Source organism: Pagrus pagrus, assembly GCF_965226575.1.
Source record: "Pagrus pagrus genome assembly, chromosome: 23".
Taxonomy (NCBI): Eukaryota; Metazoa; Chordata; class Actinopteri; order Spariformes; family Sparidae; genus Pagrus; species Pagrus pagrus.
This window is the reverse complement of record NC_140205.1, coordinates 8,480,165-8,496,855: the sequence shown is the minus strand read 5'-3', so window position 1 is coordinate 8,496,855 and position 16,691 is coordinate 8,480,165. Positions and strand designations below refer to the sequence as shown.

Here is a 16,691-nt window from a genome sequence, read left to right as displayed (position 1 = left end):
TAAGCGGGCATCATTTGGCCAAAGGGGGGAGGCCCATTACTCAGTGAGGACTTTAGGCTTTAGTTTTTCCCGCAACGCACTAGCCTCCAATATCATTACCCCTCGTGACCGGCCACGTTGATCACACTAACAATGATGTGATCTTAATTACGGGGGGTTATTATAACGATGATGGCTCTGGACAGTGCAGTTAAACGTGTTCAGAAGCTGACTACGAATTGGGAAAACGCTTTACAGATTTAAGGGCCAGCGCTCAGCCATGCACCAGAGCAGGCCGGGGCACAGTTTCATTGGTTTATTGGAGCAAGAATGAACACAGTCGCTCACTCTCGCACGCACACACAATAAAAGGAAGTTGGATCGAATGCTCACTTCTGTCCATTTGTGTATTTGGCTTCTGAACATGCTAAATATCGTCTGGGTGATACTAGATTTAAATGAAAATATGCAGATAAATTTGTCCATCCATATTTATTATTTTAGGAGATCAGGCTCTAATACTTCCATGAATTGTAATTTGATATTGAATTTCAGCTAAGTAATGAATATGTATTAAAATCATGTGCTTTTTGCAAATGAATGGCACTTTGTGTAGTGCTATTCAACCACATTTTAATAACTTCAGCTTGGAGTGCCACATTTAGACAGTGGAATGATCCCAAATAGCTTCTTATGTGAAATTTTGTTTTAATACTGAGTTTTCTGGAACTGACAGTAGCATAAATACAACACAAAAGATATGCACATCATTTTTTCCCCAGCTATTTTATATTTAAATGGTTAGATTACTTTCTTGCCATCTCAATTTATGTAAATGGTCCACCCAATTTCTTTAAAAAAATGTGTCCTGTTGTTTATTTTTTTATTCTCCAAGCCTTAGCTTCTTTCTCCATATTGCAGCTGTCAGTCTCAGATTTCTATTTATTTAAATCATAGTAATGATTATTTATGTTTTGCTTTTAGAGGCTTCATCATTTGACTGAGTTTCACTTTAACATGGTCAGGCAGAAGAAATACTGTCCCTGTGTAGTCAGTAATCGGTACAACCACATTCATCAATCTCCTCTACTAAATCTTGCATCTCAGTCTTTTCAAATTGGGTACGAGTGTTTCATATCTTTCCTGAGTATGGTGCAACTGGACTTGGGGGTTGAATGTTCTCGGATCTTGGCCTGGGTCCCTGATTTGAATGTGGCCATCTCGGTAAAAAATCACTGAGATGGCTGTAGCCTGAGAATTGGTCAGATTTCACAGGATTTCACGTCTTTTTGAAAAATTAAAACCACTGGCAGGGGGTTTGACTGATTGGCTTATGCAACGCCCACCCACCAGAGCAGGAGTCCAACTGTGCTTTACAACCCCACATCGGTCCTTTTTAACTGGAGCCCCAGAGGAGCACTGGTTTAGGGGTGTAAACGTCTGGTGGGGGGGGGCGAATGAACTGCGCTCATTTGAGCCTTGCTGCTAAATAGAAGTGGGGAACACTGGGGAACACGACTTCCTGCGTCCTCTTCAAACTGTACAAAGACAACAGGGAGCTCTAAAATGCCTTGCTAAGGTTCAACATTTTGCATCTATTTAAAGTCTCCTCGGATGCACAAGGGAGCCATATTGAGATGAAAGATGTAGCCTACAGCGTGTTCAAACATGAGGGAATTGGAAAGGTTTTTTTTTTTTCTCACAGCCCTTTGTTTCTCCAGTAGTCTTGCTCAGTGTTGCACTTTCTTCCCCATCAATATCTGTTTTTGATTTGAAGCGATGTGTTGGTTGGGAGGAGTTGCTGACCTAAAGGAATCCAGTCTTTTGTGAGACATGGATAAGTTCACTATCATCTGCCCCCACACATGAAGTTATTTCTATCTTCACCAATCTCTGCTTGTGAATCGCTTTCCATTTATTCCGGGGGCTTTACAATGTCTGCTCTCCTTGATTGTATTGTTAGTTTCTCCCACTCTATCTTTGTAGCTTTCTGTTCCTGTTTAGCGCTTAAAGTCTAAGTAGCTTAAACACAATCGACGTCTTGCAGAAAGTTGGACTATTGTTGCTCGGTAAGCGAGAAACTGTTTTGATTTTAATTGAAGTTGGTAGCTAGATCGGTGTTGAGAGGACAGACAAGTTGGCGGCTTTCAGGCGCAAGTCCAGAAGCTCAATTAGGAACACACAGCTGGAGAGCAGGCTACATGTGTGTTCGTGTGCGCGTGTGTGTGTGTGGCATTTTAATTTAGACCCACTTTGTTGCCTCTCCAAGTTCTAGTCACCATCGCTACTCCCATATCAATCGGGCAGCCTTAACTTCTTGGAAAACAAAAGCCCGTCGGCCATTTGAAGTAATGAATAATTAAAATTGTACAAGGGCCCTCAAAAAGCATTAGGCTGCACAATTTAGAGAGCCAGCATGGAATTAATTGTGGCGTTTGTAGCCAGCTGCGTGGTAGCTTTTGAAGGAGCTGTCAAACACTGTTATTGTCTCTTCAGAAAATGCTCGGATACATTTTTTTTTTATAGCAGTGATAATCTGGTCATCAGCTGGTTTCCACTGAAACGGCAGTGCAGTTTGTCAGGAACAGCACTTAAGGCATCACTTAATTCAACAAAGCTGGAGCCTCACCAAACCCTTACTCATACAGACCTATTCCTTTAATGAGCAGTTGTTTGTACATGTTGAAGTTAACAGCCAATGGCAGCTTTGTTCAGCTGCAACTGTTGCTGCAGTCTGGTGAACTGTAATGAACCCAACATGATAGAAGTCGTAGCCTGCGTCCTCTTGCCTTCGTTACAAGTTGTAATTGTAGTTCTTGTAAAGCTGAAATTGACCTATTGGGACAAGGATTTAGGTAGCCTATGTTTCAACACAGCCGGGATAAAAGCAATGGAACGAGTTAACAAGCAGTCCAAAAACTTTTTGCTCATTAGGTACAAAGACTTTCCCAAGTTGACAGATGAGTTTAATGGCAAGGACTCTTGGATCCTAGATTTGTTGTAACCTAGTTGGATTAAGTGCAGCAGTGGTCTTTAAGAGCATTTTTGTTCTTCAAAGCTGGTAAGAAGCTATCCGTGAAAGTTTCAGTATCAGTTTCACTCAGCTGCAGGTTTCAGTAGAAGGGCAGGTTTCATGCTACACCACTAATCCATTAAAGTCAATTTAATAAAGTGCTGTGAAGATTTCATCTTGGTTTCTTATTCTTAATTCATTTTTAAATGTCCCTGTGTGTTAGAATTAAACGAGATATACCGAACCATCTTGATGTTCAGCCTCCATTTCTCCTAAAGGAGATAGCTTGGAAAGAGCAAGAAAAATACTTGCGGCAATAAAGGGAAAAAAAACCAGCCAAGAACCCCAAATGGATTAAAGTCAAACAATCATCTTGTCAGGAGTCTGCACAGTTAACAACACATTGATTTGATCACTTAGACAGTCATCTAGAGTTTAAAATGTGTTTATTGGTCTTTCTTTCATTGTGTCTTAAACTGTCCTTTTCTTGTGTGTCACCAGTCCAGACCAGGCCAGACTCTGTGAATTGGAGGACCAGTCTAAGGCTTCCAAGAAAGGCTTGTGGAGTGAGGGTGGCGGCACGCACACCATCCGCGACATGAAGTACACCATAGAGAATCCCCGCAACTTCGTCGACTCTCTGCACCAGAAACCCATCAACGGTAATGAGTTGCAAGCATCCTCACTGACACAGTGGCATTTCAAAACACACATTGTCACCTAAGCCTCTATTTTCCCTTAAAAGCCACATTTGCAGGCTGTGTCAGACATCAGCCCATTTCGGTTGAAGATATCTTGTTCTAAATATCCACTTCAGAGCATGTAATGGCACACAGTCTATCACCCTTCACCGGCTCATTCCTCCAGTCTCTCATCTCTGACCCTATCCGAGTTGTAATGTGCCACTCAATTCATTTCCAGGCGGCTGCTGTTAACGGTGGCTCAGCTCATTTCACTACCCTTTAATTGAATGGGAAAATGAATAGGGGAAGGCTATTTCATTCTTTTATTCCTTGTTCTTACCGTTCATGAGACAGACTTGGGGCTTTTTTAAATTTGGAGGCAGCAATCCAGCCAAAGCCCCTTTTTATTGTGCATTGAGTCGCTTTGGTATGAAAATTGGAGTACCAATTTCTCTCTCATCTGCTGCTACTAACACACACCTATACACGCACACAGAGAAAGAAAGGCATGTAGAGATTGAGAAAGGAACCCATCATCAAAATACCATTTAGGCGTGAAATGCCTCTCACACAGGTGACTCACATCCTGTCCAATTTCTTGAAGTACTTTAGAGGGCAGGAGCAACATTTGAGTGATATGATTTTGGAGAAAAATCCAATGTAATACCCTTCAAAAGCTTTCAAAATAAATTGACCTCATCTTGACGCCTTGATATGTTGCATATAGCATAGTCAGAACTTTAAAGTGATACTCGGAAATCTATCATCGGAGTATCAGGTGCTTTCTTTCGGCTTGAGAAGTGGCTGTAAAAGCAAGCACTAGAAATATGTAGCTCTGCCTTTTCAGAGAACAATGGCCGTGGTCAGTTTATGCTGGTTGTATTGGATTACAATAGGGACAAGTATCAGAACATCCAGAGAGTTTTCAAAAATGCACTTGTCCACTGTCCATTCGTAGACTCGGTACGCTCCAAACATTTGTAATTCAAAATATGGATAAATGAACTACTTGAATCTGACTGTTGGAGTGTTGATGGCAATAGCTGAACACTGAAGCAGCTGTATTTTGGCTAGTTTCAAGCATACTTGACATACTGACAGCAGGATAGTTGATAATGCTGCAGGAGTGGATTCAGAAGTTCTGTTGACAATCTGTTGTTTTTCTGCTGTAAAACCTTAAAAGTCGTCGCCTATATCAATCGAAGCTGCCTTTCACTTCAATTGGTGTTAACATGATTTCCTTCTCTTTGAGAAGTACCAGAGAGCGACGTTTTAGCAGGACAGTTTCTCTCCACCACTCAGTAAAACACTGTGGTTGTCATGATAGGTTTTATCATTTTGTTTGAAACAAGTGTCTTTGCTGAAAAAGATGCTATTTGCTATGAAAGAAAAATATAATGAATTCAGATATTCAGGGGTCTGAACCAACAGACATTAGGTAGACGTTACCCTAAATGCTTGATCATTCAGTCCTCACCCTTCATTTTTCCAATATGACATATAGTACATACAAGTTCAGTATAAGATCTGTCCCATCTAATTCCAGAGCTTGATGTCTGTATGTTCATTGTAATTCAACAATCCTTCAAACCTTTTAACATTCTCTTCTCCTTCCTCCCCTCAGCCATCATCGAGCATGTGCGTGACGGCAGTGTTGTTCGTGCCTTGCTGCTCCCCGACCACTACCTGGTCACTGTCATGCTGTCTGGAGTCAAGGTAACCACCTCTCACTTGCTGCACTTTCAGATGCGCTGAAATGTAAACTGAACTGCTGAGCACATTTATTTATTCTGACAAACTTGTTTACAGTTGAAAGACTGCGGTGCTTTAACAATAAGTGGTGAGAGAAATAAATACATTCACAAATGGCCAACCACGGGTGAATAAATTGGCTGTGGTTTGACAGTTTTCACCACACCCACATCTTTTTCTTCGCTTTAGTGTCACAAAAGCTATTAAAGTATTTGAAGGTAGACGGTCCAGTCTCGTAATGAATACGCATCTAAAAAAAAAGACATTAAAAGAGTAACGGCTCATTTTTGTCACTCCTCTCCATCTGTGTTTGTTTCACCAGCGTCATATCCGCTCCGCTAAATTTCCCCATCAATCTCTTTCACCAAGCCTGGCTTTGCCAATGGGCCACTCAAGATAACTAATCTTTTTCATCTCCCACTTGAAGATATTACATCCATTTCAAGGTGTTCTTTGTCTTGTTGTTCAAAGGCCTGTCTGCTCATGCCGCCTGTTGTGTTTGTATCTGTCTGCTATTTTGCCACACTCTAAGGAGAATACAGATAGCATATACAGCAAGGTGACATCGGCTAAAAGTGGATAACAGTACTACACAGAAAAGACAGATTACATCAAAAGCGTTTGTGCACAAAAACCCTCCTGGAGGCACTGGTTGACTGCTGGGAATTGCAGTAGAAAAAAATATGTGCTTCCCTTGGACAGGACAGATTTGATCACATTTCCCAATCCAGCTTGCAAAAATGCCCGTTGATTGAAGCTTGAGTATTGTTAATGTGCGTTTTCTTTCTCCCCAGTGTCCCACGTTCAAGCGGGAAGCGGATGGTGCAGAGACACCAGAGGCATTCGCAGCGGAGGCCAAATTCTTCACCGAGTCCCGTCTTCTGCAGAGAGACGTTCAGATCATCCTGGAGAGCTGCCCCAATCAGATCATACTGGGAACCATCCTTCATCCGGTAGGGACACAGGAGGTGGCACCCATTGTTGGACTTGACATTAAAATTCAGGCTTTCTGTCTCATTAATTGTCCTTTTCTGGTTCCCTCTGTGACAGAATGGCAACATCACAGAACTCCTGCTGAAGGAAGGCTTCGCCCGCTGTGTCGACTGGTCCATGGCTGTCTACACCCAGGGAGCTGAGAAACTCAGAGCCGCTGAGAGGTACGCAGCAGTAGACACACAGAAAACACAACTTTTGTTTTTTTTTTACTGAATTTGATGGTGCACAGGTCTTTAATATATAAAGAACTGCTCTGGGAAATTTAGGACATTTATTAAGAAGTCTTTTTATTATTAAATTCAGACAGAAATGTTTAAGACCCCAATTTACATTGTGATGGGTTCAGGAAATCACTGATTTGATTCAACCCATAATGAATAAAGAATGTACATGCAGATTCTAGGTATTGAAAGTAGTTGTACAATATCACTCTATTCTGCTGCAATGATATTCTTTCTCTTCAATAATTGCAGCACTGACTAAGGGCTTATTATGTAGGAATTGTCTCACTTTAATGAGCTTTTGTAGCCTTTTCCAGCCAGATGGATAATTTTAGACACTTGATTAAGCCCTTTATGTCTTAATGTCTGGCTGATATTACCGCTAATGATGATATGATCTTTTTCTTGGCCAGATCTGCTAAAGAGCGAAAGGTCCGCATCTGGAAGGACTACGTGGCACCCACAGCCAACTTGGACCAGAAGGACAGGCAATTTGTTGCCAAGGTGAGGTCCTAAAGCAGCTTTTATAAGCTGTGTGTCCGTTTGGTGAACGCACTCCTTCTTTGGCCCCGAACATAATGTCTTTCGATTTGGATCGTCTCGCTTCCATCGAACATCTGTGCTTGTCTTTATAGCACAGAGGAAAAAACAGGATTAAGGTGTGAAACCGTCAGTATGACATGCAGACATTATCCAGCATGAATAAGACTTGGCTTCAGTGCTAAGGGGGCTGATTGCTTCCCCTGCTTCCAGTACTTGATGTCATGTGCAGCATCTTCAATCTTCTGACAGCACTGCAGCAATAGCTGAGCCACTTTGAGGCCTCTAACGAATTACATCCTCCTGACACCTCTTATTTTCACATTTGCACCTCACCCTAAATAAAAAAAAAAAAAAGCAAAGGTCACTAAAGGTACGAGCAGGAATGCTTAACAGCAAACTTGAAGCACTCCCCAGTCAAATTAGGGCCAAATCGCTGGCGTATGCTGTAGTAGCAGTAGCAGCAGCAGCACAGAACGACCCCCAAAAGCCAAGAACTGGAGATATTAGCTTTGGAGGTTATTGGCTGGGACCTCAAGGGAAAAGAAGTGTCTTTAATATCAAGTACAAGGGGACTGCACTCCCTCCCAGTTGTCAGAACACATTAGTTCAAATCAATTGAGATGGACTCCACGATACATTTCGGTAACACAGTCATACTATGGGATAACATATTATAGTGTCCAAGTTGTAGCTTTAACACAATATAGAAACTCTAGGCTCAAAACATGAGCTTTAAATCTGGTCCCCTCTGTGTGCATTTCGATGATGAGTTGCACCCGATCCTTCCCTCCAGCCCTCCAGCTGATATATATTTCTCTAGGATTGAAAAAGAAAGTTTGACTTTTGTCTGTGTTTGCTCCCTCCAGACTGTGAACTTTTAAGACCCTGAAAAAAATTCACGGCTCGCCCCGAGGGTTTCATAAAAGGTGTTGCTTTGACAATTTGCTTACAGAAAGGATTTGTTAAACTGCACACGCATAAAGAAGGCGCAAAAAAGAAACTAAGTGTATGTATATATTTTTTCCTGAGTCAGAGGAAGGAGGCTGGAGAAAGGATAAAACATTTATGTTATCAGTGTGAGCTGCTCTCAGATCTCTCTGAACCCCCTCAATGAAAGAAGGCTGGATGCAGGCAGTGTGGGTGGGGGGGGGGGGAGTGAGGGACTGTTTGGTGGGGAGCTTAGGAGGGTGTATGAAAAAGAGACAGAAATGTGGCTAAAAAGAGAGGTAGAGGGTTGAAGAATAAATTGAAAGTGAGTTTGTGTGAAAGGGGTATGGGGAGGCTTAGGGGAGGAAGGATGAAAGGACATGAGAGGTGAAAGCCAGAAAAAAATATCTAATCAAGATCCCTTGGACTGTGCTTGCCCTCTCTCTTGTATCCTTGTTTTTTTACTGCACTGCTGATGCCCGCAGTTAAACCTTGACGCACTTTTTGATCTCTGTAGGACTCTTCTCTGTCCTCTTTTCCCTTGCAACTGCTCTGCCACAAAGAGCCACAGAGGAGGCTTGCTTCATGTCAGCTGGTGCTGTGTTCGTGTGCGTTTGTTTACGGTATAAAAAGCCAGAAGCTCCTCGGACACCGCGGCTTCGGCAAAAGACTTCACCAGATTATCACCTTCATGTTGTTAAAATAGAACCCCAGAAGTTTGATCTATGGTAGCTTCAAAGGTTGTTAATGGAAGAGTCAAGGACTCTAAAATAACGTTAGGACCATAAAAAGTATCAATACTTCATACTTTTTTGATACCATGTGTTTAAACAGTAAAATACCTGCATTCAATAGGAAAAATTATCGAATTTTGTGAGCCTAGGACTTCTTTTTATCTTTTTGCTGTGGTATCGAAAGAGTTGTCGAGCATAGTTCTTTTTATATCAAGTTTAAAATTCTGGTATCATAACCTTTCATCTGACTCCCAAAAACTTTTCAGAAAGAGACAGCAGACAGCTGTGATGGGAAACGTCATGCTGACCCTGCAACTTCTTGAGCCATTTTGAAGCAAAGTACATATCGGACAGGCTAAGGTTACCCAGGCCTGTCACTGCTCCTCCATACTTGTGACATTTGTCGGCACCTAATACTTCGATGCACCGACTCTCCCAGAGACACATCTATCCATCAATCCCATCATCATACACTCCTCCCCTCTTCTCGTCCACTCCACTTTTCACTTCTTATTATCTGAGTGATGGATAGAGTGGAGAGAGCAGAGCGGGGCCCAATCCCCACAAGTCAATCCTGCTGACGCATCTTCCTCTTTGACTGTCTCGCCTCTCTCCTCCCAACCTCTGCTGGGACCAGAGAAGTGGATGTAGGCCACGTCCCAATAGTCTTCCTCTCCCCTCCTTTACTCTCCCTTCCCCTCCTCTCCCCTGGGTAACCACCGACGTGCGAGGTGATGGATAAAAGGTGACGTGGTGTAAACCCCTTCACAAGCCTCTCTTCGCTAGCTTGTCAGGAACACTGACGCGGTTGCTTTTAGGTCGACCAAATCCATGAGAATATGACAGTTAAAATGCAAAGCTAGTGTGTCTATGTAATGTCTGGGGTTTATATGGAAAGTAACAGTGTCTACTGCAGTTGTAGAACAGTGTTTTGTGAAGCAGATACAGATGCTAGCCGTACAGGATAAAACGGTATGCTATTTTTAAGAAAGCGCTCATGGAAATGTGTTTTTTCTTACTTAAAGTATTTTCTGACATGATAAACTTCAACACCTGTCATAGCAATGTGCTGGACTAGGGTCAGAAATTAGCATGTCCATCCGGGTGTCATTTTTCCATAACTGCCGATCGGTGCTGGAGCCAATAAATACCCAATACTACTGCAGAGTCATTTGACTGGGAAAGAATGCCTATTGTACCCTTTCACACTGAAGACCAAAGCCAGGTGTAAGTGGGGTGTTTTTGTGTGAAAGGGCTGTGAAAGGGTTTGTTTGGATGAAAATCCATATGGAGTTCATCGTTACCCTTGATACATGCTAATCCAACTCTGATAATGCTTCTGGCTTGTTTAGTACAAATGTATTTTCCAGCCTTTGTTGGCAAGAAAAAAAAACTCTTGTGTACCGGTGTATAGAAGCAATTGAAGGTCTTGTTAGGCAGAGAGAGAAAAGTACATCTTAGCAATGGTTAAAAGGGAAAGCGAAGACCTGAAGGCCTTTTTTGGCTGTTAGTATACTGTATGCCCCAGTTAATATAAGTCAGACAGAATGGTTACAAGGTCAAACAGCTTCTTTAAGAAAAATTAAAAAAAATCAATTTTGGGGAAGATGATGAGAAGGGTATATTGGTTCGTGCTCCAGTTAAAATCAGTCAAGCGCCTAGGTGAAAAAGTCTCTGTAGATTGTCTGATAATAACCTCACAGAGCACTTCATACCCATGAGCCACTTTTTTTCTGTCGTCGGGGGCGACACGCCAGCTGAAGGTGTTTCTCATGACATCCAAAACACCACTAGTTTATTTGAAACCATGTAATTTGGGTGACAAATCATCTCGACTGGCAGCAGCACTCAACTTGCCATAGGTGCTGCTTTTGAGAGATGATCTGACATGAGTAATGAGCAAGTCCCTGGCTAAGCCCTTGCCTTGGCCCTGTGGTTAAAACAAACTTAATGCATTCGACTGACAACCAACAACAGTCCCCGACAGAAGCCAAGATCCTCCTTTTCGCTGTGACTGATCTTGGCCACTGCAGATGTCGTGTCATTCACGGACAGAGGGTGGCAGTAGATCCCCACCTCTAGAGTGTCAGATTAGACCAGTGAGTCATGCTGCCCGCCTATTTGTCTTCTCTGCCTGCTCACTCGACCCTCATGGCAGCTACTTTGCAAAGACTTTTTGCTCTATTTTTCTATCTATTCCTCATCTTTTCCCTCCGTCTCTCCTCTTGTGATATTTGCAGAGAGATTACACTCTATCTTTCTGGCGTGCTCCATCTTCCCGTTCCTCTGTCTTGTGTTGATCTGTCCTCCTTCGCCTCTGTCGTCTCGCCTCCCCCGGCTGATAATTAGCCAGTAAACGCTGAGCCATTTTCTTCTGCTCCTGCCACATTCCCTCTCTTGCACTTTATTTACTTGGGCAGGCCACAAAATGACCTTGTTAGGGTGTGAATCTGTGTAGGCTGGTGTGTGTGTGTGTGTGTGTGTGCGTACGCGTCTATGTCGCCGCGTGCATGCATGCTCCCCCTCACACTCAACTCATTACACCTCTCCCCCCCTCTCCTTCTCGCTCCCTCCTGCTCCCCATGTCTCTGCATCTCCCACTCAGCTCAGTGATTAGTATATGATGTATTTTGGCTGCTGTTGTGGGCAGCCTATTTAGCATGTGGGCTGGTCTAATTTCTGTTCTCTGGTGGCAAATGCAATGGCTGATTTGTTTTCATGGTATAATAAATGTCCCAAAGAGCCCACTACACCTGGATGTGTGTTTTGCCGTACACGCTATGAAAAATGTTTCAGCTCGATCTTTAATATCTCGAAAGGATTTTTTGGTTGTTTTGTTTTTCCACCACACAGTCAGCCACACAAACACCCACACGGTCCAAATTGTGCTTAAAACATGGCTCCCTCACATCCCTCACTTTTTAGGACTTGAGCTCGAGCACAGCCTACATACGAACCACAGTTTGAGTGATGATGAGGCCATTTAATGCACATGTGGGTGGCAACATGTGTAGGGCGATTGATTTCTCTGTCTCTTGCAAGCGGCCTACTTAAAGGCTCTGGGTTTGGATGCCTCCTCCATCTCAGTCACATTATACCCCCAATCTGTCTTCTTGCTTGGGAGGGCACAGGCACATTGAAAGGCACTTATGAAGACAGGGTTGATGAGTTAGAAATATTTATTCCACACTATGGATCGACTGATATGTTTGTCGTTTATCAGGGCTGATATGGATTAATGGTAATCAAGAAGGCCATTAACCGATAGTTGGAACTGATTTACATTTGCAGTAAAAATAAAAACTTGAGTTCTAAACTCTGGATAAGCTGTGATGGAGTGTAAAGGTATGAAGTACCCCATATTTTACCAACCTTTGGTTGTCATCTGTCTATTGCTACAAACATCTGGAGGGCCAAATCAAACCTTGCTGCAGGCCAACTTTGGACCATAGGCCCTACTTTGGGCGGCCCTGATTTATAATAGAAATGGGTCGCCAGTTAGGCTTCCTTTTGCCAGGTGACCGCGTACCTGCTGGCAGACAAAATTGTATAGTGATAGTGCGGTTTATAGGGAACACTGTAAACACTGATTTCACTGACTTCATAATGATACTCTGGAGCAGAAAACTTGCCTGCTGCCAGTTTAAGTCATTTTATCAGCAATCCGACAAAGAAGAAATACTGATTCTGATAATTGGATATGATAATCGGCCAAACTGATAATCGTTCTATCATTTTTCCACGGCATTATTCATGATTTTTTTTAGACAAGTCTTAATTCCTTAGAGGTTTATGTACTTTCCAGATCCCCATCTTCACTCCTGAGTGCTTTTGTCAATGGGTTTCTTCATTGCTGTAGTTAAACTGTAACTTAACAGCTGTAGCCTTGAGTATCTGTTATAAATGTGGTTGCTACCTTTGCGACACAAAAATATCATTTAAATGCCAAACATGAATTAGTCTGTGTCTGTAGTTACACTTGTAAATGTCTCCAGAACAAAGTGCTGCCAGCCAGTTGTTGGACAGAGGGCTGTGTAATACCTCCACCAGTCTATCTTTAACAGGATGTTTGTGTTTTAAAGCTTTCCCTCCTGCACTCTGTCTCCCTCATCCTCCCCCACCCTCCCTCTTCCCCTCCCGGTGCCAATCCCCCAGATAGCGCAACGTCCTCGCTCTGTCCTCCAAACCTTTGCCGGCCTGCTGGGGACGACTTAGCTCGCTTACTTACTCAGTCACTCAAGGATCACTCTTTCTTACCTCGCTCTCAGTGCCTTCCGCTCGTGACAGCACACGATCTGCACTGTCACTCTCCTTCCGCCTTTGAATAGATCTCTTCCTCTCCATTTATCCTTTACCTGCTCCTTCACTTCCCATCTTTCTTTCGCTCTGTCTGCTCACTCACCAAAATGCAGTGCCAGTCTTTTTGCTCCAACATCCTGCAGGGTCTGTCCCTTTTTTAAGAATGACGTGTTTTAGGACCCTTGGATGAATTTGAAGTTGAGTTTTTTGGTTCTTTATGTTCGCCTTCTGCATTCAATTTACTGATTTCCCCTCCTCTCTTTCTCTGTCCCTCTAGGTGATGCAGGTGGTCAACGCTGACGCCATGGTGGTAAAGCTGAACTCTGGAGAATACAAAACCATCCACCTGTCCAGCATCAGGCCCCCCAGAATCGAGGGAGAGGTACAAACAAAACCCGTGTGTCTGTGTCTGTCTGCTTGTATGTGTGTACACAGCTTTGCAGACAGCGAGCGGCTACTCGTGTGTGAATAAGTGACTGAATGTGTTTATATGTGGGAGAGCTTGTGGTCCTGCACGGCCGGCCAATTAATTAGAAGCTCCGCAGAGATGAGTCGTGTCACTGCTGCCTCGGATGTCTTGACAGAGTTGGTTTATTTTCATTTGAAGTCAAACACAAGCTGTTTACATCTCCCTCCACACATTTCTGAATATTTATCCGTCTCTCCTCCCTCTCCTGTGCCCTCTTCTCTTCCATTACACATTAGTCTCGTCTCACTCCAAAACGACGGTGGGAATAAATTTGACCACTTGGTGGCGCCCCTGCAGTTGGGGGCACATGCAAACACAGCGAGACACTTGCACACACCCAGTGGTTGCAGCACTGCAGAGTGAGGCAGATCGATTTTTTTTTTTTTTTTTTTTGTCTTTTCCCTCCACACTCTCCCTTTTTTCCTCAGAATCACTTCGAGACTGTGAAAACATAAACCTACACATATACATGCTTGTACCTAGTCACAACAAGGGAGACATGCAGTATATTTATCCACACGATAGACACTGTCTGGGGGGGAAAAAAAGATGGTTGGGCTGTGCTGGATGTAACCGTCCTTGTCTCGCCACCTCCTCACTGACTCTGATTATGAAGGAATTTATTGGTTCAAATGAAGCCCCTTTCATCACTGCGCATTTGAAACACATTTCTCGAAAAGCTTTCGTTTTAACACCATGCTTTTTAATTCCCCAGTAGAACCTGAGTGGGTTAATAATGTCCAACTACCAGTGAATTAGTAAGAGCGAGACCTCACTTTAGAACACATTCTGAGGTAGAAAGACCCATAATAGAGTTATCTGAACACCATTAACACTTCTTAATGTTTATTAATGTTTACTAAATCTTGTGCATGCGTATAGCCTGTAGAAAACCTTACGTGGGGCTAAATCACTACATTTTTTGAAAGCAGTTTTAAACAAAGTTGACAGGTGATTCTATACATGCAGTTTTTATATACTGGTAACCATTATAAGTGAAGTTATGGCTCTCTTCCTATTTATTCAAATAAGATAAATTGGCCCAAAGGAACTGCCTGGGGGCTTTACCAAGATACCTGCTGAGTGGCGAGACTGGCCTAAAAATGACTTGAATGACTATCAATAAGCAGTAAATTGCCTGTTAGTTGTTGAATATGCAGAACAAGGCTTAATAAGTGTTTTGTAATGACTAATAAAAAGCCAATAAGCTGCTTGTATGCATTCTACTGATGGTTAATATGTGTTACCAAGTATAAATAGTTCGAATTTTTATTTTTTAGAAAACCGTGTGATCAGTTTTTACATTTCAAAAACCGTCTGTGTCTGAGTTCTCTAAAATCCTACCATTTTGCAAATAACAGGCTCAATATGTCTGAAAATGTCACTCCCTTTAATTAGAAACCTTTATTGTCACAACAGTAGGGATTTTTCTCTTCTCGTCAGAGTTTCATATTTTCAATGAAGCCCTTCTCTCCCTTTTGTTGAACATGTCTGAGGCTGTTTGACAACTATTCCTCCAGTCAGCACACTGTTTACTGTAATATCCATTTATGAGCAAGTCATGCCTCGCATCTCCCTGTTCAAAGAGGTACGAGACGGAGAGGGCGTTGTAGAAAAGGCTTGTAAAAGTCAGGCTGCAGAATGTCCGCAACAGCCCTTTACTTTTTCCGTTTTGATTGCTTTTATTGACTCCTTCTCTCCGCTTTATGGTTTGCTCTCTCCTACCTTTTCTTTTTTTATTGTTGTCTAGTTTTTCTTTCTCCACCTCGGTCCACGTCTCCCCTCTCTCTCCCCCAGTGTCGTTAGTGCCTCGCGTCATTAAGAGTACTGCTTTGTATCTCTCTCTCTCTGCCTCCCTCCTTCCTCTCCCCTCTCCTCTGCAGTCACTTTCTCCTGCCGTCCTTTCCCTCCGGGGTGTGCACGCTGTGGTCAGATTGTTGACCTGCACCGTTGCCCTTCCTGTGTGTTTATCCTCCTTAGCTCTCTGTGTTTGTAACAAGCTTGTGGGCAAAAACATCTCTCCATTTTGTCTCTGTGCCCTTTCTCTTGTTCCTTGCACTACAGAGCTTAAGCTCCCAACTCTTTTCCGGCCTTATCCCTTCCTGCCTTTAGAGGTTCTTTCACCCACGTTACTTTTCCTGATTTACTTTTTCTGCCTCATTTCCTCCTTTTAATTTTCCACTCATGTATTGGTCTCTCTTCTCCTTATTTGTCCGGCTCGTCCTGTCTTTCAGTGCCCGTCTGTTTTCTGTCTGTCGCTCTGTCTTTGCCTGCACCAGATGCTTCAACAGTATGTGTTTTGTGCTTCATTACACTGTCGTATGTTACGGGGAGCCTGGGACAGTGAGCCCAGATGTGAGTGTTTGTGTGTGTATTGTATTGGTGTTATATTGGCAAGGTGCTGTGTTGCTATTTCCTGCACTTCATGCATATTTTATTGCTCCTGTGTGGTTGTGTGTCTGATTTTTCATGTAAACATCTTGAATATTTGATCAAAACCAGTGTGTCTGGGTACCAGCTCAGTCTCACTACTTAAATTCGTAGTAGCCTGGAGAAAATATTACAAGGCCTGTCACGATAATGCAATCGAAAGATGTGGTGAAATGTAAAGACATGTACAGGTGTTTTGTTACTAGCTGTTAATGTAGTTGCATAATTTACAGTATGGGCAAGTTAACAGGGGGAAAAAGCAAGTCACAGCAGGGTTCCAACTTGTTAACTTGGACCTAAGTAGACATGGATCCTTGAAAGTGCTTGAATTTTTTTCTATTTTGTGCAAAAATAGAAAGTTAAGTTCTCAACGTTAGTTATAGGCCAAGTTCTGCTGTCTGCATGCGTCTCCCGCAGCACAATTGAGAAGCGTTCACACATTCAAGCCTCCCATTCTTTTCAATCATTGTCTGCTCGCTTCTGTAAACCCTGCTCGCACTCATGATGAAAATTGACAGCATTGTAACGGTAATTAACCCAGATATGTGTCGCAGACTACGCTGGGCTAGGTCCTTGAATTTGAGAGACTCGGGCTTAAAACATAATGTTTAAGAAGGTGTGGGAACCCTGGACGGGAGTGAAATG

At 42.9% G+C, this 16,691-nt stretch overlaps 1 protein-coding gene across 2 annotated transcripts in view; it reads left to right on the top strand.

Moving 5' to 3' along the window:
* snd1 (staphylococcal nuclease and tudor domain containing 1) overlaps positions 1–16,691 on the top strand; it is a 173,082-nt gene that overhangs the window by 5,280 nt on the left and 151,111 nt on the right. For both annotated transcript variants that reach the window (XM_084346557.1, XM_084346558.1), the window contains exons 6-11: positions 3,494–3,654; positions 5,300–5,391; positions 6,222–6,380; positions 6,478–6,584; positions 7,058–7,148; positions 13,425–13,529. In XM_084346557.1, coding sequence (XP_084202683.1) covers positions 3,494–3,654; positions 5,300–5,391; positions 6,222–6,380; positions 6,478–6,584; positions 7,058–7,148; positions 13,425–13,529 — 715 coding nt within the window. The remainder of the gene's footprint in view (positions 1–3,493; positions 3,655–5,299; positions 5,392–6,221; positions 6,381–6,477; positions 6,585–7,057; positions 7,149–13,424; positions 13,530–16,691) is intronic.